Here is a 27,910-nt window from a genome sequence, read left to right as displayed (position 1 = left end):
CGCGGCGGCGGCGGCGGTTTTGCGTCGGCGGGCAGAAAGCGGCCTGAGCCGCCTCCCCTTTAAGGGCCGCCCGGACGCCGCGCCGCCGCATCCCGGCCAGGAGAGCCCGCGCCGCAGCCCCCTCCCCTCCCCGCTCCCTCCGTCCCTCCGACCCTCCCCGGCAGCATGCGGCGGCGGCGGCGGCTGGTGCAGCTGGTGCTCTTCTGCCCGCTGGCCGGGGCGCTGCAGGTGCGCGGGGGGGGGGGAGGGAGGGAGGGGGGCTCGGGCTGCTGCCCCCGTGCGCGGCCTTCCCGGGGATGCTCGGGGGCGGGGGGGGAGGGCTTCCTCCGTCCTGGGAAGGCCGCGCCGGAGCGAACCGGACGAGCAAGCCCCGGTGGGCTCCCCGCGGGAGGGGAGCGGAGGGGAGCGGCGGCCCCCGGGCTGGGAGAGGGAAGCAGCAGCAATTGGCACCCAAAAGGCCAGGAGGGGCTGGGATGGGCCGCGCATCCTGCACAGCCACTAAAGGCAGCTTCTGGGCACAGGAAGGGCAGCCGTGGCCGCCTGGTTGCCACCCCCCGCCCCCCCCAATCTTCAGACCACAGAGATCCGTTTCCGACAAAAACGGGCACGATGGCATTGTGGCTGCTGAGGCCCCCAGGCTCCCTAGGCCACACCCCAGAAGCTCCAGGATTTCCCCAGACCGGAGCTGGCAGCCTTAGAGAAGCCACAGCAAACCACGTCAGACTAACCAGTTGTGTATGGATTTATTTATTTATTTGGGGATTTCTTCCCCGCCACTATCAGAGAGCCGTCTCGCGGCAGGTTACATAAAAGATAAAACCCCACATAATAATTAAAGACATTATCAGCCCTCCGGCTCAGTCAAGACCCAGCAGCAAAAAATAACACCCCCCCTCCCCCCGCTCCACCCCATTTCCCAGCCACCCCTCCCCCGTGCCCCAGGGAAAATCCAGAGGTGCCGTTGCTCCTTAGAGCAGGGGTAGTCAACCTGTGGCCCTCCAGATGTTAATGAACTACAATTCCCATGAGCGCCTGCCAGCAAACGCTGGCAGGGGCTCATGGGAATTGTAGTTCATTAACATCTGGAGCACCACAGGTTGACTACCCCTGCCTTAGAGGTCTAATTCGGAAGGGCCCCTCATATCTTCCACTCCCTGGCCTCAACCAAAGACCTGGCAGAAGAGCTCCGTCTTAAAGGCCCTGCAGAACCAGGACAGCTCCTGCAGGTTCCTCTGTTTTTCCCGGAACTCATTCCACCAGGTTGAGGCCAGGCAAACCTCCCAAGGGCTGGGAACCACCAACAAGTTAGTACCCACAGAGCACAAGGTCCTGTGGGGGGCATAGGGTGGCAGGTGGTCCCTCAGATATGTGGGTCCTGGACCTTAAAGGTCAAAACCAGAACCTTGAACTTGATCCGGACTGCAACTGGCAACTAATGCAACTGCCTCAGCACTGGCTGCATGTGGGCCCTCCGAGATGGGCCTATGAGGACCCTAGCAGCTGCATTTTGCACCAGCTGCAATTTCTGGGTCAAGGACAAGATCGCGTTACAGAAGTCAGTTCTGGAGGTGACCTTCGCATGGATCACTGTGGCCAGATATTCCCAGGGCAGGTAGGGTGCTAGTAGTCTCGGCTGGCATAGGTGGAAGAATGCCTGGCGGGCTACCCTCGTGACCTGCGCCTCCCTAGAAAGGGAGGTGTCAAAGATCACTCCCAGATTCCTGGCACAGGACGTGATGTTAAGTTGCATCCCACCCAGGAAGGGGAGATGCGCTTCCTGTCCTGCCCCCTTCCTTCCCAGCCACAGGAGGGTCTTGGAGGGTTTGAGTTTCAGGTGACTGCTCGAGCCACCCAGCTGCAGCTTCCAAACATCGGGCAAATGGTTCTGGGGGGGAGTCCAGGCATCCGTCCATGAGGAGATAGAGTTGGGTGTCATTTGCATAGTGATAACTGCCCAGCACAAAACTCCAGACCAGCTGGGCCAGAGGGAGCATAAAGATGTTTAAAAGTGTGAGGGAGAGGACCACCCCCGTAGCACTCCACATGGGAGCCGAAAGGGGCATGACAGCTCTTCTCCCACTGCAGCACTCTGTGTCCAGTCCTGGAGGAAGAAGAGCAACCACTGAAGGACTGACCCACGTATCCCTGTCCCAGCAAGGTGGCAGGCCAAGAGCTTGTGCTCAACCACGTCAAATGTGGCCAACAGAGCTAGCATCACAAGAATGGCTGAACTGCCCCCATCCAGCTGGCGCTGGAGATCGTCCCCGTGGCCATGTTGGAAGCCCAACTGGTATGGGTCAAGTGCTGAAATTTCCTCCAAGAATGCCAGGAGCTGGCCCATGGCAGCCCTTTCAACTACCTTACCCAGAAATGCAAGATGTGAGACTGGGCAGTAGCTGGCCGGGTTCCACGGATCCAGTGATGGTTTCTTTAGCAAGGGACGAACCACTGCCCCCTTCAGCAACTCAGGGGACTCCCGGAAGACAGGGAGAGGTTGATAATATCTCTGAGAGGGCCTCCTATCCACTGGCCGCCCTCTCTGAGCAGGCAAGACGGACAGGGATCAAGGGGGCAATTGGTCGCGGTTACTGACCCCAGCAACCTGTCCACTTTGCCTATTGAGAGCCATCTCTTGCTGGACCAGGGAGTGCTGTGGTCATAGAGGGGTGACAAGTGGAGTCAAAGAAGGAAACCAGGTTGTTCTGGCAGGACCTCTTGGAGACAAATCCATGCTGACTTCCCCGAATCATCAAGTTGTCCTTCAGCTGATTTCAGGTCACCCTCTTTAGTATCTGCCCCATTATCTTCCCTGTGACTAAGGACAGACTCACTGGCCTGTCAATCGTGTCATTTAAATCCTAAAAGGGTAGGCTTGTGCTTTTGTTGCCCCATGAGGTACCTGTGACTCTTCAAGGACTCACACATTTAGTATACTTTCATACTGTGATGTAAACATTGGCTAGGGATGCCATCTGTCTGGAGGAAAGAAAGCTCCTGTCCCTTTAGTTGTAGGGTTGCCGCTTTGGCAGCTGAAGCACACAACTTTAGTTAGAAGCTTAATGGTGTTGGGCTTAATGGTATTTTATTTTTCTCTGCGCTGTGAAAAGCTTCAGCTATCCACTTCCACACACTAAACCTTCATTAAAGGGAAAAGACATCTGTTCCAGGCCGGGGGACAACCCTGGCTTTTGTGAAAGTCCCAGTAGATTCCCGGTTTTAATGAAGAAAGGCTCTATGTGATACCAGGTGTTCCTACTAATAGGATTCAGAGTTTTGAGATATTACCTCATATTTAACAGTATTAACAGTGCCCAAGAACTGGTTATTTGCCCTGGATTTCAGAAGCATACCCGGGGAATTGCTCATCGCCACTGTGGGATGATATGTGAATTTCCTCCAGGCCAGGCTGGATTCTGGAGATCATTGGTGTGTGTGTGGGGGGTCATTTTGGCATGAAACAGGGGTCACTGCGAGTGGGCAGGTAGTTGTGAATTCCTGCTTTGTGCAGGGGGTTTGACTAGATGACCCTGGAGGTTCTATGATTCTCTAGACCAGACACTGAACATGAGTCAGCAGTGTGACTCTGTAGATGAAAAGACAAACCGGATTTGGGGCTGTATTAAAAGAAATATAGTGTCCAGACCATGTGAGGTAATGTTAGCGCTTTACTCTGCTTTGTTAAGACCTCACTTAGAATACTGTGTTCAGTTTTTGGCATCACACCTGAAGAAAGATGCAGAGACACTGGAGTCTGTCTAGAGGAGGGCTACGAAGATAGTGAGGGGTTTGGAGACCAAGTTGTTGAGGGAGCTTGGTCTGTTTACCCAGGAGAGAAGGTGACAAAGAGATGATTTTGAAATACTTGAAGGGCTGTCATAGAGAAGATGGAGCAAAGTTGTTTTCTGTTGTCTCAGAGAGTCAAACTAGGAACCAATGGGATGAAATTAATTCAAAAGAATTTTCGGCTAAACATCTGGAAGATGTTCCTGACAGTTAGAGCGGTTCCTCAGTGGAACAGGCTTCCTCGGGAGGTAGTGGGTACTCTTCCTTTCGAGGTCTTTAAGCAGAGGCTAGATAGCTATCTGACTGAAATGCTGATTTTACGAACGTGTGCAGATTGGGAGTAGGTGGGCAGAAGAGATTGTGTTGGTGCTTGGGTCTTGTGGCCCTTTCTTGCATACAAGAGAAATTCCGATGGCCACTTTGGGGTTGGGAGGCAAATTTCCTCCAAGCCAGGCGAGGCATTCTAGTTTTCTTGGGAGGGACATGGAATCTGTGCATGGAATCGGGGTCACTGTGGGTGGGTGGGTAATTGTGAGTCTCCTGTATTGTGCAGGGGGTTAGAGTAGATGACCCTGGAGGTACCTTCCAACTCTATGCTTCTAGGAGTCTCTGGTCAGGATTCACTTTAATCCCATGTCATTTAGGCCTTTGAAAATGGACTTGGGGGTGACCAGTGTAAGCTCTAGCCAGGGTTTGTCTCTTGTGGCCCTTCCTTGCATACCCAGGGAATTGCTGATCACCACTCTGGGATGGGAGGTGGATTTCCTCCAGGTCAGGCTGGATTCTGGAGATTTTTGGTGGAGGGATCACTTGGACATGAAACTGGGATCACCGTGGATGGGCAGGAGTTGTGAGTTCCTGAATTGTGCAGGGGGTTGGAGTTCCCTTCAGTTCTATGATCCTCTGGATGTTTGTCCTCAGTAGCTGATTCTTCTGGTGAGACAGCTTTCATTTCTCTGGCCAGGGCATGCAATGCAGATCACAACCAAAACCTCTTAGCCATGAAATACTAGTCTAAACATCCTGGGCTCTTTGGCTCCAGGCATGGAAATGCACCGGGGTGGCGCTGGTGGTGGTGCACAGGAGTGCTCTCCACAGGGACTCCTGGGACATTGGTCAAGCGAACTTTGGAAGATCATAGAAGGAGCCTAGGAGGCCACCTGACACTTAGCTGCACAATCCCCTTGCCTCCCAGGCTACATCCCTAGTCCCTGCCACACACACAGACACACACCTCTTTCCTGGTGTCTCTTGCAAATTTCAACTCCTCTATATTCACCTAAACTTCTTTTTTGTCATTATGCAGTTGCCAATTTGCCATATTTAGTCTGGAAAAATATTTCTTTGTAAAAATCATTTGTAAAAGCTACTTTGGGTTCTCATTGTGGAGAAAGATGGCGGGTGGGAGATAAGCAAGCAGTGGAAAATCCTATGGTCAGGAGCAAGGAGGAGAAGGCTTTTCTAGCTTCCTAATCATGGAGACTTTTGGGGAATGGTTGCTAAAAAAAGGTAAAGGTATCCCCTGTGCAAGCACCGAGTCATGTCTGACCCTTGGGGTGACGCCCTCTAGCGTTTTCATGGCAGACTCAATACGGGGTGGTTTGCCAGTGCCTTCCCCAGTCATTACCGTTTACCCCCCAGCAAGCTGGGTACTCATTTTACCGACCTCGGAAGGATGGAAGGCTGAGTCAACCTTGAGCCGGCTGCTGGGATCGAACTCCCAGCCTCATGGGCAGAGCTTTAAGGCTGCATGTCTACTGCCTTACCACTCTGCACCACAAGAGGCTAATGGTTGCTAACTCTGGGTTAATAAATACTTGGGGAAAAGGGATGGAGGCTGGGAAGGACAGAGTCTTGGGATGGGAAGGAGCTCAGCAGGAATATGATCTCATGCAGGCCACCTTCCGAAACTGTCGTTTTCTTCAGGAAAGTAAGCAAAGTTAGCACTGGGATTGGAGACCCCCAAGAAAGTGCAGGGTTGCTACTACATAGAGACAGGCAGTGGCAAACCTCCTTGGAATGTTCTCACTGGGAATACTAGCCCCCGCCTGGTAGAACGAGTCCCCAAAGAGACACGGGCCTTGTTGCAGCTTGCCCAGTTCTGGAGGGCCTGTAAAACGGAGCTCTTTCACCGGACATTTGGTTGAGGCCGGACTGCCAGCAACATCTACAAACTCCCCCTTCCCCCTTGAGACACTCTCCCCTGCATCATCTGGAATTGACAATCAGTATGGCAGAGCAATGTGGAAGTGGCCTGGAAGCAAGGGGAGCCAATGTAGCTTTAGACCAGGGGTAGTCAAACTGCGGCCCTCCAGATGTCCGTGGACTACAATTCCCAGGAGCCCCTGCCAGCGAATGCTGGCAGGGGCTTCTGGGAATTGTAGTCCACGGACATCTGGAGGGCCGCAGTTTGACTACCCCTGCTTTAGACAGTTTACTAGATTCTGGTTTTAACTAATGCTGATTTTCAACCAACCTGAGATACTTGGGTCAAGAGGGGTAATCCTATAAATACAACCCAATTATAAATCAATACAATGCAGCTGCAGCAGGAATTCCCTTAAGAAGGAAAACTGGGAGGAACCTAAACAAACCTGGGTGGTTCCATAAACAGCTTCCCAAAGAATTTAGTAATAAAAAAGGCTAATTTAGGAGAGTGAAGGAGGACCTTATAACTAAGGAGGAATATAAACTAGGAGCCAAGCCTGTTGCATTCAGGAATACAACGGACGCTCGATTGGGGGTGGGTGGAAGAACTCTGCAAATGGCCTCCCCCTCCCTCCAAGACCTGGAAAGGCTGCAGGCAGCTGTTATAGAACTCACTGGCAGAGGCAGCTCTCATGCAGCAGGGATGGATCTGCAGCCTCCGAGCCTCAGAGGGAAGTGGAAGGAGGAGGAGGAGGTGGTCATGGGTGGGGGACGGAAGGTGATTGGCTAGATGCTGGACAGACAGGCAATCCGATTGGAGGAGGAGTCACTCAGGGGCAGGACAGCCGCCCTGAGTGGGTGTTAAGCCCTAAGTGGCACTTAAACCATGAGACCAGCTCCTCCAAGTCCTTACCAGAAATATATTAAGTTGAACAGATAAACAATGCTTGTAGGGAGTGCATTAGAAAAGCTAAAGCTTGTATGAGCTTAGACTAGCAAGGAATGCTAAAAACAAGAAAAGGTTATTTAGTCATATTCAAAGTAAGAAAAAGAATAGGGACCTGTGGGACCATTATGGAGACAAAAAAAGTTACTTTGTAATAGGGGATGAAGAGAGGGCTGAACTGAATTCCTACTTCTCAGTCTTTTCTTGCAAGCAGAAGCCTGCTCAGTATGGAAAATCAATTCACATGATTGCCTAGGATCATTGTAGGGGTTGTCCATAAACACCTGGGCCAGATGAATTGCATTGAAGGGTACTAAAAGACCTTGCAGATGTAATTTCTGAACCTCTGTCCATTATCTTTGACAATTCTTGGAACATCTGGAAGAAGTTCCTGACAGAGCAGTTCCTCAGTGGAACGGGCTTCCTCGAGAGGTGGTGGGTTCTCCTTTGGAAGTTTTTTAACAGAGGCTCAATAGTCATCTGACAGAAATACTGACTTTATGAACTTAGGCAAATTGTGAATGGTTGGGCAGGAAGGGATGTGCCAGTGTTTGTTTCTTGTGGCCCTTCCTTGCATACCCAGGGAATTGCTGATCACCACTGTGGGATGGTAGGGGAATATCCTCCAGGCCAGGCTAGATTCTGGATATTTTTGGTGGTGGGATCATTGGGGCATGAAATTAGGGTCACTGTGGGTGGGCAGATAGTTGAGTTCCTGCATTGTGCAGGGTGTTGGACCAGATGATCTTGGAGTTCTCTTCCAACTCTATGGTTCTATAGTAATTTGCCTCAAATATCTGTATAAGGAGGGCAATAGAACAATATATAGTTCTGTGGTTTCACTTTGGCTGCTCCCACAAAAACACTGTCTCAGTGAGAGAGGGATCATTTTATGATATGGTCCCACCCATGTGGTCACTCCCCAGTTCCTCGAGGCCAAGTCCACAAACATTTGAGAAGAGGGTGGCCCACAAGAAGAGTCAAAAGAAGAAGAAGAAGAAGCGTTGGTTCTTAAATGCCGCTTTTCCCTACCTGAAGGAGGCTCAAAGTGGCTTACAGTCGCCTTCCCATTCCTCTCCTCACAACAGACACCCTGTGGGGTGGGTGAGGCTGAGAGAGCCCTGATATCACTGCCCGGTCAGAACAGGTTTATCAGTGCTGTGGCGAGCCCAAAGTCACCCAGCTGGTTGCATGTGGGAGAGAGCAGAATCGAACCTGGCATGCCAGATTAGAAGTCCGCGCTCCTAACCACTACACCAAACTGGCTCTCAGTTACAAAACTAAGGAGATAGATAACCCAACCTCCATGTTTGGTAGTACTCCCACCACCTCTGAATGGACCTCTTAGGCACTCAAGACCCAGAGGCAGTCTTGAAGCTTGCCAGCGATTACCTTGGAACTTGACTCTGTCCAGAGACAAGACCCACAAATCAAAAGGCTTAGCTGGGAGTATGGTGCAAGTTACGCAGGCTAGGCTTCGACTTATCTTGTCCCAAAATCAAAACACACAGCTTTAAAAATTAATTGATATTTATTAAGGTGCACAGATATAAATTATATAATAGAAGTGAGAAAATAAGAACGTTGTACAATATGTTTGGTTAATACAAGATACTCATGAGAATGGCAAGGTGAAGACAGAGTTTCAAAGTGTATAATGAAAGTTGCAGGTTCACAAGGCTACTGACAAGGGTTTTTGGGTTTCCCCAAAATCTGAACAGGACAAAACTTGAACAAGGCAAAAAATCTAAACTAGATGTTACAATAGAAAACCTTTATGGCTTATTCCCACATGGGGTTTTGGGCACAGAAACCAATCAAAGACAAATTAACAATTTATTAATTAACCAATGGCTTACTAGTGTCAAGGTAGATGTTCCAATCCTGAAACAGATCATACAGTGCGGACTGATCTCACTCAAGATAACTGGGAATATCTGAAGCCAATGGTTTTATCAGTAGGCGTGGACAGTGTGAGGCTCCTCAAGGGCACAGGTGCAACTAATTGGCACTGCATTCTTACACTAAGAGAAGCAAAACTTTCTCATGTGGTCTTCTAAAGATTTTGCAGGGTCAAAGCCTGAACCAAAGTTTCATGAACAGGATTTGAAACCATATTTCAGTACAGCCGATCCCTCTGTGGTTAATAGGGTTGGGTGCTTCAGCGTCCGAAGCAGCTGTTCGCGCCCAAACTTTTCTTCCCCTGCTGTTGAACCCGAGTCTTTGTGCCCCCCCCCCACTTGAAGCAGAAACCCATCTGCACTTGAGCACAAGGCTGCTCTTCCTATAGGAGTGAGTGGGCAGGCGGGTGGGAAAGAGAGCTGAGATGAGGCAGCAGAATGAGGCAAATCTGTTGCCGTAAGTGTGGATTCTAGAGCACAGTCACCTTAAACCTTTTAAAAATAAATCTTGGGAGGAAAATGTTGCAAGTTTTAGAAGTGGCACCTAGACAATCAGGGGCAGACTGCTTCTCTACCTCAGAGGGGATAACGGTATTCTGAGAAAACATAGATCTGCACTTGAATACTGAGAGCCCTCAAAGCAGCTTGATCAATTATACCGAGTTTTCTCTGCTCCTGGATACCGCGGGGGAAAGGTAGGGTCACCGTGGCTTAATCAGATTGGTTGCAGATGGGAAATTTAAATCGCCCAAAATCAAAATGGAAATCACTTGTGTAAACGGCAGGGATTTAATCAACTTGGGATTGGAGTAAAAGCTTTGTGCAGATTCAGCCCAGGTTTCAATTAGTCTAGTTCAACCATGGAATGGGCTGCCTAAGAGATGCTGAACTCCCCCTCTCTGGTGGTCTTCAAGCAGCAGCTGGACATATACTTATCAAGGATATTTTAGGCTGATCCTGTATTGAGCAGGGGGTTGGGCTAGATGGCCCTTCCAAATCTAGGACTCCAAGAAGAACCAGCCCTGCTTATGGACTGACATCTTCTGCAGGGGTATGCTGCAGGTTCTCCTGGACAAAGGATTTGCCCTGACAATTTAGAAGGAAGTCTGACAGGCGTATTCCCGTCTTTTGTTTGTGATCAACTGATGCATGACTCTGGCTTTGTTTTTCTCTAGGGCCGCCTTCCTGGCATCAAGGTGAAGTACCTTTTTCTTGCCTGGCTGAGCCTTTTTGTGGGCAGCTGGGTGGTCTACATGCATTACTCTTCTTACTCTGAACTCTGCCAAGGACATGTCTGCCAGATGATCATTGTGAGTACTTTTCTTCCAAATGCACAGACCTTTTTGAGGGATGAGAGAGGGGCTGGTGTGTATGTGTGCGTGCGCGTGTGTATGCGTGGTAGGGGTCTGTGAGGGAGAGGGAGGAATCAGAGCTTGCTGGGCAGAGCAGGGGGAAGCACTCTGGGAATGACCAGGAGGGAAGAATATTGTGGGATCTACAGAGATCACCTTGAGGATTTGTAAGCATTGACCCTTCTGATCTGGATCTGTGGGGTGCCCAGAAAAAATTCCTTCAAGGAGCCTTGAGGAAACCACCCTGTCAAGGTACTTCCCATGGGACTGTGACATTTTATTCTGCCGGTCCACACAAAGCCACTGCCTAGTGCTGAGAAGGGCTCTGCAGACAGACTCTGCTGTTGGGGCTGCTGGCTTCTGCTGGAAGGGCCAGAGAAGGCCATCCATTCCCCAAAGGTGTCTTGGTGGTGTCAGGTTTATTCAGTTGTTCAAAACACAAAGTATTGGCCTGGTGCAGAAGGCAATGTTTATTCAAGCAAGCAAGTTAACTTGACCAGTGCCTTATAGGAAGTGAGGTACAGGAAGTGAAGCATATAACTCCCTCACATACACCCCCTCCTGTGAGAACCCTTGAAATGCAGGAAACCTTCAAAGACTCCAAGCAGTCCCAATAACCAGGCGCCCAAGGCCAAGGTGTTACATTCTGGAGACAGAGGAGATGGATGGGAGGGAAAAGTGTGACAGCAAAAGGGACAGGAAGAGAACAGGGCACAATAGACCCACTGGATTTAAACATCTAACAAACTACCATCTACATCAAATGCTAACAGATCTAATGGCAGAGCTATAGCATTCTGACAGGTGGGTGCCAAAGCCCAGATAGGGAGGAGGCTCAGCCTGGCCTGATGATCTCTTTGCGTGCCTCCCCCAGGAAGCCTGGCGCCAGCTCATCCCCCCTTCCCCATTAATACCCATTCTCTACCTTCGTTGGGCAGGTTCAAGTGCTTGGGGACAGGTGGTTCTTTGTGTGCTTGTTTTTAGGCTGATATGGGTAGAGGGAATTGACCTTCAGGTAGTCTATTAAGAACTATTAAGAACTTTGGGGATGAGTTTGCCCCCCCTCACCCCCATTTTAGGGTGGTGGGCATTTGCATCTAGGGGAGGGGTGAGGCAGCGAAGGACTCCTTTTGATCTCCTTCAATAACAGATGAATGCCTGGGGGCTCCTTCGCCATACCTTGGTAGACAAGAGCTTGGTCTGTTTAGCTTGGAGAGAAGATGGCTAAGAGGTGATAGTATGATAACCATATTCAAATACTTGAGGGGCTATCATAGAGAAGATACAGCAGAGTTGTTTTCTGTTGCCCCAGACGGTGGGACCCAGAACCAATGGGTTGAAATTAATTCAAAAGAAGTTTCAGCTAAACATCTGGAAGAAGTTCCTGACAGATACAGTGGTTCCTCAGTGGAACAGGCTTCTTTGGTGGTGGGTTCTTCTCCTTTGGAAGTTTTTAAGCAAAGGCTGGATAACCATCTGACAGAAAAGCTGATTTTATGAACTTAGGCAAATTTTGAGTGGATGGGCAGGAAGGGATGTGCCAATGTTTGTCTCTTGGTGTAGAGAGCCAGCTTGGTGCTGACTTCTAATCTGGCGAGCTGGGTTTGAATCTGCGCTCCCCCACATACGACCAGCTGGGTAACCTTGAGCTCGCCACAACACTGAGAAAACTGCTCTGAATAGTAATATCAGGGTTCTCTCAGCCTCACCCACCTCACAGGGTGTCTGTTGTGGGGAGAGGAATGGGACGCCGCTTTGAGACTTGTTCGGGTAGAGAAAAGCGGCATATAAGAACCAACTCCTCCTCCTTGCCCTTCCTTGCATACTCAGGGAATTGCTAATTGTTGCTGTGGGATGGCAGGTGAATTTCCTCCAGGCCAGGCTGGATTCTGGAGATTTTTGGTGTGGGGATCACCTGGGCATGAAATTGGGTCACTGTGTATGGGCAGGCAGTTGTGATTTCCTGCATTGTGCAGGGCATTGGACTAGATGCCCCTGGAGGTCCATTCTAACTCTATGATTCTAAGAGAGACCTGGCCATAAACCTAATGGAATGCTGTCCTTTTTGTACGGGTTTCAAAGCCTTTCCCCCAACCAATTAGATGGCTGCATTTGGGCAGGCTTCCCCTCTTAGCACTTTTTGGTTCTGCTGCCCACCCCAGGCAGTGAGGAGCATAGCAGTCTTCTGAGAGGACCTGGTTTAAGTAAGGCCTTTTGGAGTTCCTCACACCTGCTGAGATGGCTGCATTATCAGGGAGTCTATTCCAGGCCCCCAGTCTCCTCCTCCTCCTCCTCCAGGGTGGTATAGTGGTTAAAGAGCAGCAGACTCCATTCTGGTGAACTGAGTTTGATTTCCCACTTCCACTGTATACCACATTGGTCTGATCTCAACTGGAGTATTGTGTGCAGTTCTGGAAACCACACTTCAAAAAGAATAGGGACAAAATTGAGAAGGTTCAGAGGTGAGCCATGAGAATGAAGAGTTCTGTGTACAGACCCAGGATTTCCAAGGTGGCCTGCTTCCCCTCCAGGCTGCATCCTGATTAGGCCCCCTCCCTTCGGCCTCTGTCTCTTCTAGTCCCTGTTCCTTTGGCTTCCTTGCCTCCTCCAGTTCACTTTCCTAATAATTCCCCATTGCACATGATCTTCGCTGGGCAAGCAGTGCTACGTCTGGGTGCTGCCTGTGATTGCCAGCCCAGAGCCTAGGGCCCTACCTACTGTGCCAAGAGTTCTGGTTCAGCCACTCCCTGGCATGGCTTTTTGTCTTAATAAAGGATAGTCAGATCTGAATTCTGCAGGCCTCTCTCAAGTCATTAATTTTGTCCCACTGTGCCTCTGCCTCCTGGGGCAGCAGAGATCTGCTCCTATCCCCAGGGCATAGCCCCCATACTTCTGTCTGCTGGTTGTTTTGGTTCTCCCTCTTCCTTGACACCCCCTCCCCCCACTTCAAGGGGTTCCTTGCTTGAAAGTCCAGGGCCTTGAATTCCGCTGAGTCAAAACAAGGCTGCAGATCCCATCCCTTGTAGGAAGCCAAGTCACTTTTGTATATAAAGCAGCACGCCCAAGTGGAGATTCTGTAACTTAAAATTCTGACTTGCCTTTCAGGAGCATCCAGAGTCTGCCCCTTGAGGCTGCAGCTCAGCCCGTCCACCTGGAGACAGCTCACAGACCCACCAGTCCTTGGGCAGGGCAGATGGCAGCCTAGCTCTGTGTGTGTGTGTGAAGCAGTGAGCTTGCTAATGGCACTGATTGGCTCTTCTTTTCCTCTTTCCCAGTGTGACCAGTATAATAAAGGCATCATTGCTGGCTCCACGTGCAAAGACCTGTGTGAGGACCACACCCTGGTGTTCCAGCAGTGCCTGTCATCCTCTCCAACCCACCAGGTGAGCTGATCCGAGTGCTCAGGGGGACAGGGGCAGCAATAGAAGTCTAGCCAACAATGCACCTCCTGTGAGGAAAGCAAAAGGTCTGTTGGGTTCGGACGAGGCAAGAGCATCTGCTGGAGGTCTGAACACAAAGAGGTCCCCCTTGAGAGTGATGGATGGGCAGTGCAGAGAGCTGAATAGAAGGTGGGGGTAGGGGTGGCTTTGGGGAAGAAATTCAAATGACATGTTCTGTGTGATCCTATCCTGAAGCCATCCGATTTTGAAGGGAACACAAACCCATCCGTGTTGTGCCTTTATGCAGGTGTACAGCGGACTCTGGAAGGAGATGGAAGTGATCATTAAGTGTGGGGTTTCTGAGGCCCTGAAGGCTGACAGCAGTCCAGACGCTACGCCCAGGAGGAGAGATGTGGTTCTCTTTGACAAGCCCACAAGGGGAACGTCGATGGATGAATTTCGAGACATGCTTTTGAATTTCTTAAAAGTCAGTGCAATTATGGCTACACTGGCAGGGCATGAAGTCTGAAACTTTTTGGACAAACTGAACTGGGAAGCAAGCAAAGGGGCCACCTAAAAGCCTTGCTTGGTTACATCATCAAATCTGGTGATGACTTTGCTGCTGAATGTGTGGAAAGCAGTGGGATTAACTGATGTGGGCTGCAGCTTCTTGGGGGGGCACAAGGGCATGTGGGAGAGTGAAGCAGGCATGCAGCAACTGGCCTGTATATCCTTGGAGGATATAAAGACATCCTTCTGCTTTGGGGAAGAGCAGGACTGATGGATGGAAAGGGGTGGGAGCCTGCCTCTGCTGGCTGTAGGATTGTGTTGTCTTGTTTCAGGATTGTATTGAGCCAAAGAGATTCAAATGGGTAGCTGTGTTGGTCTGAAGTAGCACAATAAAATCAGAGTCCAGTAGTACCTTTAAGACCAACAAAGATTTATTCAGGGCATCAGATGAAGAGTGCTTGCACTCAAAAGCTCACGCCCTGAATAAATCTTGATTGGTCTTAAAGGTCCTACTGGACTCTGATTTTATTGAGCCGGAGTAACCAAATTTCTCCCATTGAAATCTGAAGGGAGCGGGGTCCTGAAAAGCCAAATTTACCCATGCTGCAGATACTGGCGATATTTGTCTGAGGTTTCACATATGTACAGGGGGTTGAACTAGATGATCCTGGATTCCAGCTCTATGATTCTATAAGCTGCAGAGGGTAGGGCTGTAGGTTTCAGTGCTGCTCCTGCCACAGAAAAGGCAGTGCCAGGAATTGTTTAACTTTCTACATGCAAATATTTTCTGTCCTCAAGAGACTTGATGTTTCAAGATGGCAGAAGCTGACTGTTTCTTTTTCTTTTTGCTTAACAGTCCAGCCTGGGAGATCAGCCCTCTCTTGCAGCCTTAGTGAACAAAATTATCACTGTGGCAGATATCAGCCAGGATGGCAAATTGTCTCTGGCTGAGGCTAAATCCATATGGGCGTTGCTCCAGCGGAATGACTTTCTGCTCACCCTGTCATTGCATGAGAAAGAACACACCTCCAAGCTGCTTGGGCATTGTGGGGACCTGTACCTCACGGAGAAGATTACCTACACCTCCTTCTACAGCATGGATGTCCCTCCGCTTCTGCAGCCGCTGCTGCCTTCTGCCATCCAGCGAGTTATCCACCAGTGGTTCTCCCCAGCATGGCCACGGCGAGCCAAAATTGCCATAGGCCTTTTGGAATTTGTGGAGGAGATTTTTCATGGCACCTATGGGAACTTCTACATTTGTGAGACCGGGAACATGGGCTACAACACAAAGTATGACTTCAAGATTGTTGACCTGAGGAAGGTGGCGACGGAGATGACAATCCGGCGGTTCCTCAAGGGGCGCCATTGCGAGCAGAACATTGACTGTACCTATGGGAAAGACTGCATGGCGCCCTGTGACAAGCTCATGAAGCTGTGCAAGAGTGACGTGGTCCAGCCCAACCTGGCCAAAGTGTGCAGCCTTCTCCAAGAGTTCTTGCTCCACGGGGTGCCCCTGGACTTAAGAGAAGAGCTGGAGAAGCAGCTGAAGACTTGTACGACCCTCAGCGGCTTGGCAAGCCAAATGGAAGTCCATCACTCACTTGTGCTGAACAGTCTCAAGACTCTGTTGTGGAAAAAAATCTCCGATACCAAATATTCATAGAAAGGGCAAAAGCTGCCAGGAAGAGCCAGACGTTCTCTCCTTCTTCCTCCTAGGCAACGTGGCCAGCATTGCTCCTCAGGCTTGTGAGAGAATGTGGCAGCACAGGAGAGCAAGAAGTGTGGAGCAGCCTCCAGGCTGGGGGAAGCGGAACAAGGAGTTAGCAACAAGGCTCTCTTCCACAGAGAGGAGCTGCTAGCAAGAGCTGCTGGAAAGTTTGCGGTTCAACTTGGACACTTAACATGTAAATAAACAGCACTTCTTTGATTGGTCCCCCTACAGAGGTGACGGAGGTGCTTTTACAACCCAAGTGTCACATTTACCCAGCTGCAAAGGAGCTGCAAAATGGATTTGGTACCATTTCAGAATTGTCAGTAATCTAGCTTAGAATTTTGCCAGGATGGCCAGTGCTTAAAAGCCTGCCTTGCTTTGCTGGTGGACGATGCAGCTTGGCTGAGGTATACAAATTACCAAGGGCCTTCAACTCCTGCACCACGGAAGGCGGGGGCCCGAAGGGTGCGGGGTCTGCAGAGGGGCAGGCTTGCTAGGCTGGGGCCATATCTTGTACCTGCACTCAGGGAAGTTTCTGTCAAAAAGGTTTCAGATTTCGAGACAAGCAAATGAAATGAGTGGCCCTCCTGGAGTGGGGAAGGTGCACAGCTTGTTTAGCAACTGTCCTAGAGCTCATGGTGAAGGAGGTCCAAACAGAACTAATTAGGCCAAAGTAGCTACTTCCCAAGCATCTAGAGCAGCCTTTAACTTTTTTACTGTTGAGAAGCCCCCAAAATATTCTTCAGGCTTTGAGACACCCCAGAAGCAGCTGAATTATGGTTGGGAAGCATAGCTGTGTTCATGCCTACCTGGGAACCCTCCCCTGCCCACCCCCTTCAGGATCCTCATTGGCCATGGGGGAGGGGGGGCAGGTCAACAAGACCATATGGGATCATATCACCCAATATAAGTTTAACAAATTTCAATTCCCACTTGGGAAACCCTTCCAGGACCGTCAAGAAACCCTGGTCTAGGTGGTTGCAAGAATAGCAGTGTGATGGGGAAACTGGACATTGCAACAGCTCCTGACAGGACAGGAGGAACCTGAAGGGCCACAGGGCTGTGCTATATTCTGCAACGACATGGCTCAACCCTTGTGAAGTCACCTTGTGTGGGTTTGTCTGGATGTTACAAGTCCCTGAAATCCAATATTCTGCCCCAATTCAAATGCTGCCGGGGGGGGGGTGCAGTCAAATATTTCCCATGATTTGTTTCTATGTTTAGTAACTTGTGAGGAAAGAAATGGACTGTGGCTGAAACGAATGCTGAAAGTCTTCAGGGAGCAGAGCCAGTAAGGAAGTGTTCTGTGAAGCCGCTGCTTATGTGGGACTCCTGCAGCTGCCATTCTGCTTTTTGCCCCAGAAATCAGGTCCTTGCTTTGAGCTGCCGACATCCATGCAAGAACATGGGAGGGATGGCCAGGCCCAGCCTTAGTGGGGCCAAGAAGGAACATATGAGGTCAGAAACCCCATTCTTTTGAAGTCTTGGTCTCCGCTGCAGAATGACACAAGAGGACATTGGCATGGCCACAAAGACCCAGAGAACATGCCGCACATGTCGACTGATCCTGTGCCATACTGTTTGACCATTTTAAAATGAAATGTAAAACATTCCTTGGGACCTTCATATTCCAGACACAGGTCCCTAGCATTTTTGCATCATTTGCCTTGCAAACAAACCAGGCTAATAGAGTTGGTGTGCTGCAGTAGTTGGTGACTGAACAGCAGGCAGGGATGGATGGGAGCGCACCAGGTTGGGTGGCACATACAGTACCATGAGTCGGTGCTACCCAACCCCTACTTAATGGAGGGAGGAGAGCTAACTCACACCACTGTCTAGCTGCCCAAAATGTTTAAAGCTGTTTCTTGCCCTCATAGTTATACCAGAGCACAACAGTGAAAACTACTGTAGTGCTTGAACTGACCCCATTTTAATCCTGAACTGCAGGGAGTTTGCTCAGATCAGACAGGAACAGTCAGTGTCACAATATCATCATCAGATAACGCCAGAGAGTTCACCTTCTCAATGTATTGCCATCATAAGCATAATTATGGTCACATTGAGTCACAAATACATCCTTGTCGATAGAATACACAGGACTATTGTGTTGTCTTACATAAAGATCTTCACGCTACGAAGTGTATAAATCTTTGTCTTTATAAGTGAGAAATAGCGCTCTGAATTTTTTTCAGTGCTCCAGAAGTTTTCTGTTAGACATCTTGGGATTCTCGCATCTGTAGCTCAGTACAACGCATTCTAAGTGAGGATGGGGATTTGAGCCTGAAATTTTATTTTAAGGTAGGAACAGGAACTCATCCTGCTAGCAACATCTTGGCCTGCAAGAGAAATTGAAGAGGGACAGTATTACAATAGGGAAGACTCCAGTGCTGCCACCTTGCAGCTTGGAATATATAATTTCTAACAGGGAACTAAAACATCCTCCTGATCTGGACCCCATGCCCGGAACAAAGCCCCAAAACATTCCAGATAGCCAAAGGAACAGGCAACACTGCAAAACTGTACAGGTTGTCTTTCCACACAAAAGAGCATTCAAAGCAGCTGACAATACACCCCAACCACCATCACCACAGCAGCAAAATGCTAAAATAAAAACTGAAGCATTCAAAACTAAGCAAATACTAAACCACTGGTACCGAAAAGGGGAGATGTCACCAGTCAATAGTTGGCCGGGGGGGGGGGGGGGGCAACACTTTCTCCTGACTTTCTCTTGCTTTTACTGGCAGGGAACCTACCACAGCAGGCAGGCTCAAACAGGATGTTTGGTGCAGTATTTCTAAGTTTCTGGCTTTACAACTCTGAATCCTCCCATGATCACGGACTGCCAGGTCCCGGCCTTTTTTGCCCCAGGGGTATCAAGGTGAGCATTTCTTTTGAAGAGTTGACTTGAATGCAATTGGCTGGAGGATCTTCCATCAGTTTTCAAAGCGTAAAGGAACAAAACAACATCAGATTTCTAGCTGAAGGAAGCATTCAAGCAGATTAGATCAAGCGGGCCCCTCCCTTTGCCAGGGCTTGCCTTTGCATTTATAAAATGAAACAGGATTAATCTCCTTTAGGCTTAGACAGATACCATAACTGTTCTTCCGGGAACACTTTCAATCACAGCATTGTTAATGTAGGGAAACTGTATCCTACTCCTCAAAACACAGAGCCCCCTCACAATTATTTGTATTTGTAGCTCGTCATAGATTTTCCAGTGCTACAGGTTGAGTTAAATGCCCTGCAGTCAACCAGGTTACATTATCATAAAAACAAAACCAACACAAAATGCATGTCCAACCAAGAAACAAAGTATTCCACTGAAGGAGAAAGAACTGTGATAAGACTACGGAGGTTCCAAAAAACAGGCAGATCTTGCCAACTGGTACGCTGAGATCTGAATGAACAAACCCAACTCCACGTTTCTTATCCATGATGCCTTGGGATGCAGACCAGAACCCCTTTTCAAGTTACTATAAACTGTGCACTCAATTTTTGTGTTAAGCAATTCTCATGCTATCTGGCTTCATTTGTAAAATGAACGTGTATCAGCTCTTTCGTACTAAGAATCTAAATACACACACTGTAATGAGAACAGGGCTTAGCGCTCAGTACTTGTTTATTGGCTTCCGACAGCACCAAACACTGTGCAGTTCATTAGGTATCCTGCCCAAGAGCTGGGAAAAGTCCAGAGGGAAGGCAAGATGAGGTGGCAGTTGGAGCACCTTCCCTGGGAGGAATTCCGAAGGGCAGCAGGAAATACTATTTTACACCAAGTGATTAAAATGTGGACTCTGCTGCCAGGGGATTAGACAGATTCATGGAGGACAAGATTTCCAGCGGCTACTAGCCACTAAGCCTCTGAATCCCTGAGACAGGATACTGGACTACACAGATCACAGAACTCTTCTTATGCTCTTATGCTGGGAGTATTTATGTTCTTATCAGGGGAATGCTTGGCCTCTATGCCTGTTGTTGGCCCAGCAGAAGAACTGGACACCTACTGTGTGAGACAAGATGCTGAACTCAGCACACCTAAAGGTGGCCCAGAAGTGCACAGTATGACTATGCAGGGCAACAGCTGAAAATGCTGAAACCTGCTGATCAGAAACTGTGCTGACAAAGAACAGGTATTGCCTCAAACTCGCCCCCCCACAGATTTACAGAAAAAAACTGAAACGTTATAATACCAAGAGAGGGTTAAATCCCCTCCTGCAAAAACAGAAACACAGTGTATACATGCAATGGGAAGAGAGAAGCCACCCCAGCATGTGCCTACATGCCCATTGCCACCTCTCAGGCCAATGGGAGGGCTAGAGTGGGCAGATCAAAAATGGCTGGAGCCCCTGTGTGTATGTGGGGAGCCAGTATCCTCCGCTAAGTAAATGAAGCAGTATGTAACAGCAGATCTAGAAACAGACAGGTGGAAGAGCAAAGCCTGAGTCTGTGCAGGGAGAGCAGCAGCAGCAGCAGATGGATGGCCACAGCATCCCGTCGCCCTGCTGCCCAAAGGGGAGATGGTTTGGGGCAGAGTGCCATGAAGCACAGTACAAACTAAATGCCACAGTATGTTGAAGAGCTGCACAGGTTTGCCACAGGCTCTTCCAGGGGTGTCTCCCTCTGTCCCCTGAAAGCCTAGAATAGCATGGGCCTTAAGCCCCAGGCAGTCAGTTAACTGGAGGTGTCTCAGGGAACCTCCATCTGCCCCCCAGGTAACTCCGTGCTTTATGGCCAAACAGGAGGTGCAAAGAGCCCAGGCAGAGTGAACACAGTTTATTAAACCGATACAAGGAGGATAAAAAATAAGGCAGAATTCAGAGCAAAACATACAATTAAAAGCAGCTAGCTCCGTGCCTTGCTTAGCTCCTACTTGTTTCACTCTCTGACTCCAGGAGGCCAGACTCCCCACCAGTCCCTCCACTGGGCAGCTCTGCCTCAGTAACACCGATTGGCCTCTCTTCTTCCTCCCCAGCCTAATCACCAGGCCCACAAGGTGTTTGGGATTGCAGATCAGTTGCAAAGTTTACACAAGGGCTTCCCTGAGACGAGGGCTGCCAACTTCAAGTGGGGAAATTCCTGGACATTTTAGGGGAGAATATATCTTGAGTTTACACTGCCATCTCCATAACTGTTTTGATATTGTGGATCGTGTTCTTTTAATGCTTTATTAGGATTTTATGGGTTATTCTGTTTTATCATTTTATTCTGTAAACTGCTTCGAGACAACATCTGTTGAGAGAGGTGGAGTAGAAGTCTAAAAATAAATAAACAACCCCGGGATTAATGGGGAGATGAGACCTCAGTGGGGCAAGAGGCCACACAGCCCACCTTCCAAGGCAGCCATTTTATCCAGTGGAACTGATCTCTGTTACCTGCTCTTCTCAGCCCTAAGCCCAAGTTCATAATAAGGAATGATTAATAACTTCCTAATGGAAAGCCAGTTTGGTGTAGTGTTCAGGAGTGCAGACTTCTAATCTGGCGAGCCGGGTTCAATTCTGCACTCCCCAACATGGAGCCAGCTGGGTGACCTCAGGCTCGCCACGGCACTGATAAAGCTGTTCTGACCGAGCAGGAATATCAGGGCTCTCTCAGCCTCACCCACCCCACAGGGTGTCTGTTGTGGGGAGAGGAAAGGGAAGTCAACTGTAAGCCGCTTTGAGCCTCCTTCGGTTAGAGTAAAGCAGCATATAAGAATCAACTCCTTCTTCTTCTTCTAATTAAGAACGATGGCTCCTGCACAACAATGTTGAGCTTGCAGTCAGAAAGACATGGTCTTCAGTAGCCAGTCTGCTGCCCCTCTTATGCCAAGGTCTGTTCAGCTGCTGTTGTTGTCTTTCATCTATTCTTCAGAGATTAAGACCAGAAAGCAGCCCCCACTTCCTCTCTGCCCCCTTCTGGCATAAAAATGACACAACAGTCGCATTTACGTCTCATCAGGGCAGCTTACTGGCAGGGACGAAGAACTCCCAGAATAACCTGTTAATGCCTACATTTTTAAAAAGCTGGGGAGGTGCAGAACTGCTCACAGCTGATCACATTCCAAAAAATCACAACCACTCAGAGCCAGAGCTCATGAGCACAAGCATCACCATGTCTGAGTCCAGTGGCACCTTGAAGACCAACAAAGGGTAATTCTGAGTATAAGCTTTCGTGTGCACGAAGTATCTGAATTGGGGGAAGCATGCACATGAAACCTGATACCCAGAATTAAACGTTGTTGGTCTTCAAGGTGCCACTGGGCTCAGACTTGGCTGTATTGCTTCAGACCAACACAGTTGCCCAACTGAATCTAACACAAGACAACATTATCTTCCATATTTCTAAAACTAACATTGTATTTTAAACATGCGTCAACTGCCTTAACCAAAGCAAGTTGCTCAGGGCAGTTGGCAACAATTCCTGCCGTGAGTTTTCATCTCCAAAGTACAGAACTTTGTAAGGCTTCTTACAGCTTTTCAAAAATAAGTTCTTGATTAGAGATTTTGTTCACTCTACTTACCTTTAAAAGCACACATTACAACATCTGGAAGAAATCCAACAGTGCTTCCCCCTGAATAAAAATGACAAAATAAAGTTACTGGATTTTTACATGGGGCGGAGAGAGTGTTGGTTGCCCTTATACACAATCTCTGGTGCCAGCTGGATAGAGGCGGTTTGGCACTCCTCGTGTTGCTAGGTCTCTTGGCAGTGTTTGATGTAGTCAACCACAAGTTATTGCCCCACCACCTTGCCGGGACTGGCATTCAGGGGACAGTCCATCAATGGCTAATCCCCTTTCTCCAGAACTGGAAACAGAGAGTCGCATAGATACCAACTACCCTGTGACGGTCAACAAGTCACGATACTCTCCTTCACATCATTTAACACCTTTATGCACCTTCTGGGCCAAAGCCTTGGACTGGGTTGGCATCAGTACATTGATGACACCCAGCTCTCTTTCTTGCCCTGACTCCACGCGTCCTTAAACATTTGCCAGATATTTGGAAGCTGTGATCGTATGGCTCAGCCAAAGTTGCAGCTGCTGGGGTTCTCACTAAAAAACCTTTAGAGAGCTGCATTGGTTGCCAGTAGAATACCGGATCAAGTTCAAGGTTTTGGTCTTACCCTTTAAGGCCATTTGCTGTCTGGGCCCAGTGTACTTGAGGGTCCACCTATCTCCTTGCAGGGCTCTTCACTCTGTGGGTTCAAATAGGCTGGTGATCCTGGGTCCATCTGGAGGCTTTTTCAGCCCTGACCCATCTGGTGGAATGAGTTCTAGGAAGAGCTAAGGGTCCTGTCCACAGGGCCTGTAAAACAAAGTTCTTCTGTCAGGCATTTGGTTGAGGCCAGGCTGACAGAAGCCTCCTAATTGAAACACCATCCCTGGCACTGGCAAACTGGGGGAGGGAGGGTGGGTTTTTTGGGTTACTGGAAAGCTTGTTCGGGTTGGGGAATTATGTAGTTTTTATATTTTTATTTGCACTGTATTTTCACTGTTAGCCGCCACAAACTGGAAGACTGGGAGTGGCAGCCTATAAGTTTAATAAATAATAATGCCACTCCTGTTTCCAAAATGGAGTGCTGAAGTGTGGCTATCTTCACTGGCACTTTAGCCCATCAGAGCCACACACACACACACACACACACACACACACACACACACACACACACGTACGTGCTGGAGAGCAGTGGAGACCACATCACTGCCCCCTTTCTAGAACAGCTCTTCAGCACCTGAAGACCATGGTTCCCCCACAACAGGGTGAACATATACAATTCTTTCCACGTCTCCTCACAGGACCTGTTTTCCAGACTTCAAGCCTTGTCTTAGTCCTCTGCCAAACCTGGTCCAATTTGTCTACTTCCATCTTTCAGTGTGGCACCAAGAAGTGGACACAGGACTCCAGATGAAGTCTGGCTAGCTCAGAATAGGGTGGATCTCATCTTATGTCCTGAATACTGTTTCTACTAATGCATTAACACTAAATTATAGTAGCTCTTCCTGAAGCTGCATCAAGCTGCTGACTCATGATTAGTTCATGAACTAGACAGGTTCGCTCTGTACACTGGTCCCAATTATGCATGCTAATTTTTTGTTAAAATGCAACAAAACATTTTTTTTAATGTTGGAGAGGATCACACCCAAGACAGAGCTCTGCAGAACACTACCTAAAAGAGACAGCAAAGTAGAAGCCAACAGAGCAAGTGGCCTTTAACTACAGCAAGCCATGAAGGAATGCCCTTGCCAAGCAGTGCATGGAGCATGGCCTGATGCCCCCAGCCACAGATCTAATTTTCAGGTGACACACTTGAGAAGCCAGTAGGAGTTGTAACCCATTTGAGCATACCTTCCTTCACTGGTGGGAAAAACACACCTACACAGCCGTCCCCTAAAGCTCACTGACATGCATCACACTGCTGTCCACTAACCCAGAACCTCCTAAGTTAGACCCAGAGACCTGTTCTGACATGAAGGACAACAAATTGCTGCTTTGTCAGGCTGTCAATCATTCTATGTACCCACAGGTTTGCCATCCAGAGTACAGAGCGTAGACACAGCCTGTTTCTCTTTGCCACCTACTGACACAAGCAAAGCACAGCAGCCATGCTTGTAACGCCTCTAGGGGCAAGGAACACCAACACCTTTCAGAATCTGTAATTCTCCTATCTCACCAGACTTTTAAGGACCTACAGCACTGCTATTTCCATCCTCCAGTTAAATAAAGGAATGAAATGCTGAACTTGGACCAGGGACACCCAAACTGAAGTTCAGAGTCCTGGCCAAGGTTTCAAATAAATCACAGTTTATTTACTTCAGACTTTCCTCCTTCATTTCAGCCTAATAATCACCCTGTGAGGCAGGGTCACATAAGAGTATGACTAGCCTGAGGTTACCCATGCCAGAGAAGAGTTTGAACTTGATCTTCCAGATCCTAATCTAATTCTTTAACCATTATAGGTCATGGGTTCTCCATCTAAGTAACTTTCCGGAGTTACTGCCCAGTTTTATCCTCACAACATTCAGACACTGCCCTGAGGTGCTTGGAAGACTAGGACACAAATGTGAAGAACTTGCAAAACTTCTACACTGCTGTTAATAAGCAAATACCACGTGAACATGCCACATGGTATGTGTTGTTTTATTTCTATGTTTCAGTGTAGGGTTTTAAATGCATGTTGCTGTGACTTAAAAAGGCTGGCAGCGTCTCATGGGAACTGTAGTCCATGGACATCTGGAAGGCCACAGTTTGACTACCTCTGCTCTAGAGTAAGAAAGCTGGATGGATGATTGATGTGTGTTATGACAGGAAGGTAGTTGTTCCCAAGAGGGCAGAGTAGACTGCGTTGTCAAGAGTGTGTAAGAGAAGGGGGAAGAGAGATGAAGACTGTAAACCTTTTTAAACATTCAAAACCCTCTGAAACAACTGTAAGGGTTCAAAAGCCCCCAGAAGTGGTGCGACCATGCAGAATATGGTTAGGAAGCATAGCTGCATACACGCCCACCTGGTCATATCACCCAATAAATGCTTAACATTTAAAAAAATATATTAACTCCTACCTGTTGGGAAACCCTTCCAGGGCCATCAAATCCTGCTGTAGATTCTGAGAGAAACCTGTAAGTCATTAGCCTAACCACCAACAGAACAAGCTTGTGTCCAGTGACACCTGGACAACCAACCAAATTTAATTATGGCAATATGCTTTTGTGTGCCTGCCACCATTGTTCTATTGCCTCAGGCTACTATGGCTGACCACCTCAGACTAAATAGCAGGTGAGACAAGAAGCCTTTGTGACTAAACCTATCACTCGGAATTTTGGGCACCACAACTGAAGAAAGATGTAGAGAAATCGGGGCATGTCCAGAGGAGGAATGCAAAGGTGGGTTTGGAGACCAAGTCGTATGAGGAAAGGTTGAGGGAGCTTGGCCTGTTTAGCCTGGAGAGAAGGCAACTAAGAGCTGAAACGATAACCATCTTCAAGTATTTGATGGGCTGTCCCAGAGGGTCGGACCAGAACCAATGGGATGAAATTTAACTCAAAAGTAATTTCAGCTAAACATCTGGAAGAATTTCCTGACAGAGCAATTCCTCAGGGGAACAGACTTCCTCGGGAGGAGGTGAGTTCTCCTTCTTTGGAAGTTTTAAAGCAGAGGCTGGATAGTCATCTGACATAAATGCTGATTTTATTAACTTAGGCAGATTGTGAGTGGATGGGCAGAAGGGGCTGTGTCAGTGCTTGGCTCTTGTGGCCCATTCTTGAATGCCCAGAGAAATAAAAAAAAATGCCTATTACCACTTTGGCATTGGGTGGCAAATTTCCTAGAGCCCAGTCTAACCAAAGATTTTAGTTTTCTTGGGAGGGGCATCATCTGGGTATGACAGAAGGGTCATTTTGGGCGGGTGAGCAGTTGTGAGTTTCCTGCATTGTGCAGGGGTTGGACTAGATGACCCTGGAAACTCCTTCCTACTCCATGATTCCAACATCGATCTGAAACCAATTATGCTTGTGAACTTTACAGAAACCGTAATAAAAGTTCCTCTACTACTCGCACATTCCGAGTTTTCTCCGAGTTTCCACGAAACATAGCCAAGCTAACCAAGAATTCTAAAGCAAGGAGGCAGCATAACACACATGGTCTCAGAATACTACAGAGGCGCCTTTAGGTGAGTTTAAGGCAGGGGTAGTCAAACTGTGGCCCTCCAGATGTCCATGGACTACAATTCCCAAGAGCCCCCTGCCAGCGAATGCTGGCAGGGGGCTAATGGGAATTGTAGTCCATGGACATCTGGAGGGCCACAGTTTGACTAGCCCTGGTTTAAGGTGACCAGATTGTCCCACTTTTGGAGGGACATCTGGGGACACCCGGCAAATTGTACTTATGTTGAAATTTAAAATATATATAGATTACAATACTATTTTTGCGTTCTATGAAAAATGTTGTTGCTCCATATAGACCAAATTTGTAATCAAGAACACCCCCCCCCCCCGGATCAATGGTGTCCCGCTTTACCAATGTTAAAATACGGTCACCTTACATGAGTTGCATATAAAGAAAAGAACAAAAATGTTACCCAGCATTTCTAGGACCCCCAGCCCTTGGAACCCTGCTGCCTTCCCAGGACAATTCCCGAGGCCAGATGCAAGCTCCATTTCGACTCACCTTTTATCCGCAAGCGATACTGAGGGACGGTGCCCACCGTGGGCGCCTCCCCTTCTCTGCTGCCGATGCTTCTGGCTGCATCCCTACCGCCACGCACCTTCCCCCCTGGGGCTCTCTCGCCAGTTCTGCAATTCAAAGTGGCACCAGCAGCGGCCTCGGACCGGAGCCATTCATGCTCCTCCCCACGGGCTCTTCGGGCTACAGGCGACATCCGTTTTCTACTGTGAGCTCAAGGGCTGACCAGGCCGGCATCCCAGGGGCGGATTAAAAAGGGGGGGAGGTCTTTTTATCGGCAGCGCCGCTTTCCCCGCGAGTGGCACATCTCACACCCACGCAAGTCGGGCGGAGCACACGCCGCCTGGGGCGAAGGCAACTTCACGAGCCCCCCAGCCGCCCCCAGCCGCCTCTCAAGGGCCCTCCTGGGCCGATCATCCCCCACCTCCCCCATTCCCGCCGGCGGGAGCGCCAAGGCGGGACCTCGCCTGAGGGCCCCGCGCGCAAAATGGCCGCCCTCGCCTGGGCCCGCCGGAAGAGGAGGGGGCGGCGGCCGCGCTACGGTGCGCGCGAGGAGGCAAAAGACTTCCGCCCCGGTTTTAAAATGGCTGCGGCACCGCTGCTGACAGGGGGCGCGCCCTTCTCCGCGCGGCGGGCCCGTACGGGACGCCGCGAGGGACAATCGGAGGGGGGGTTCGCGCGGGCCTAGCGCGAGTCTGGGAATGGAGGCTCCTGGGCGCTGCTCCCCCCTCTCGGAGACCCGCGTGTCACTGGTGGGCGGCAGGGTAGAGCCCCGGAAGGGCGGAGCAAAAAGCGTCATCCCAGAAAGTGGAGAAGGATTGGCTTTTCACCCAAAGAGAACTGGGGGGGGGGGGGGAGGCTCTGGGTAATAGTGGAATTTAAGATCTTAGACCAGGGGAAAGCTATACGTAGCCAGACATCTAGAAAAACTCATTTCTGGTCAGAAATACTCAAAGAGAAGGGAGGTCAAGAGGGCTGGGCGTTTCTTAAAAGTGAAATATTGAAGGCACGATCACAAACAAT

General features: G+C 49.2%; 1 protein-coding gene, 1 long non-coding RNA gene and 2 other non-coding genes across 5 annotated transcripts; 1 reads left to right on the top strand and 3 right to left on the bottom strand.

Moving 5' to 3' along the window:
• Positions 1-17,865, top strand: DIPK1B (divergent protein kinase domain 1B). Of its 2 annotated transcripts, XM_077307180.1 has the most exons (5): positions 6-228; positions 9,954-10,088; positions 13,406-13,513; positions 13,818-13,997; positions 14,877-17,865. In XM_077307180.1, the coding sequence occupies exons 1-5, from the start codon at positions 166-168 to the stop codon at positions 15,681-15,683; spliced, it is 1,293 nt and encodes a 430-aa protein (XP_077163295.1). In that variant the 5' UTR covers positions 6-165; the 3' UTR covers positions 15,684-17,865. The 2 variants fall into 2 exon arrangements, with proteins under 2 accessions (XP_077163296.1, XP_077163295.1); XM_077307181.1 differs by lacking the exon at positions 13,406-13,513 and having other exon boundaries at positions 1-228.
• On the bottom strand, positions 17,740-27,508 carry LOC143822235 (uncharacterized). Its single transcript, XR_013226097.1, has 5 exons — positions 26,873-27,508; positions 22,836-23,017; positions 22,231-22,281; positions 18,485-18,658; positions 17,740-18,067 (listed from the first exon to the last, which is right to left on the bottom strand). It is a non-coding gene; the product is annotated as an uncharacterized LOC143822235 (long non-coding RNA).
• Positions 21,542-21,674, bottom strand: LOC143822262 (small nucleolar RNA SNORA17). The gene has a single exon (XR_013226116.1). It is a non-coding gene; the product is annotated as a small nucleolar RNA SNORA17 (small nucleolar RNA).
• On the bottom strand, positions 24,202-24,341 carry LOC143822261 (small nucleolar RNA SNORA17). The gene has a single exon (XR_013226115.1). It is a non-coding gene; the product is annotated as a small nucleolar RNA SNORA17 (small nucleolar RNA).
• Positions 27,509-27,910: the final 402 nt, after the last annotated feature.

This window comes from Paroedura picta, chromosome 12, assembly GCF_049243985.1.
Source record: "Paroedura picta isolate Pp20150507F chromosome 12, Ppicta_v3.0, whole genome shotgun sequence".
Taxonomy (NCBI): Eukaryota; Metazoa; Chordata; class Lepidosauria; order Squamata; family Gekkonidae; genus Paroedura; species Paroedura picta.
The sequence above is the reverse complement of the archived record's forward strand: the minus strand, read 5'-3'. Positions and strand labels throughout refer to the sequence as shown.

What these genes read in the sequence shown, in the direction of transcription:
- DIPK1B (XM_077307180.1), top strand. Translation starts at nt 166, where the DNA reads ATGCGGCGGCGGCGGCGGCTGGTGCAGCTGGTGCTCTTCTGCCCGCTG. An exon ending in CATCCTCTCCAACCCACCAG is followed by an intron (nt 13,514 to 13,817) that starts GTGAGCTGATCC and finishes GCCTTTATGCAG; the next exon opens with GTGTACAGCGGACTCTGGAA. An exon ending in TGCTTTTGAATTTCTTAAAA is followed by an intron (nt 13,998 to 14,876) that starts GTCAGTGCAATT and finishes TTTGCTTAACAG; the next exon opens with TCCAGCCTGGGAGATCAGCC.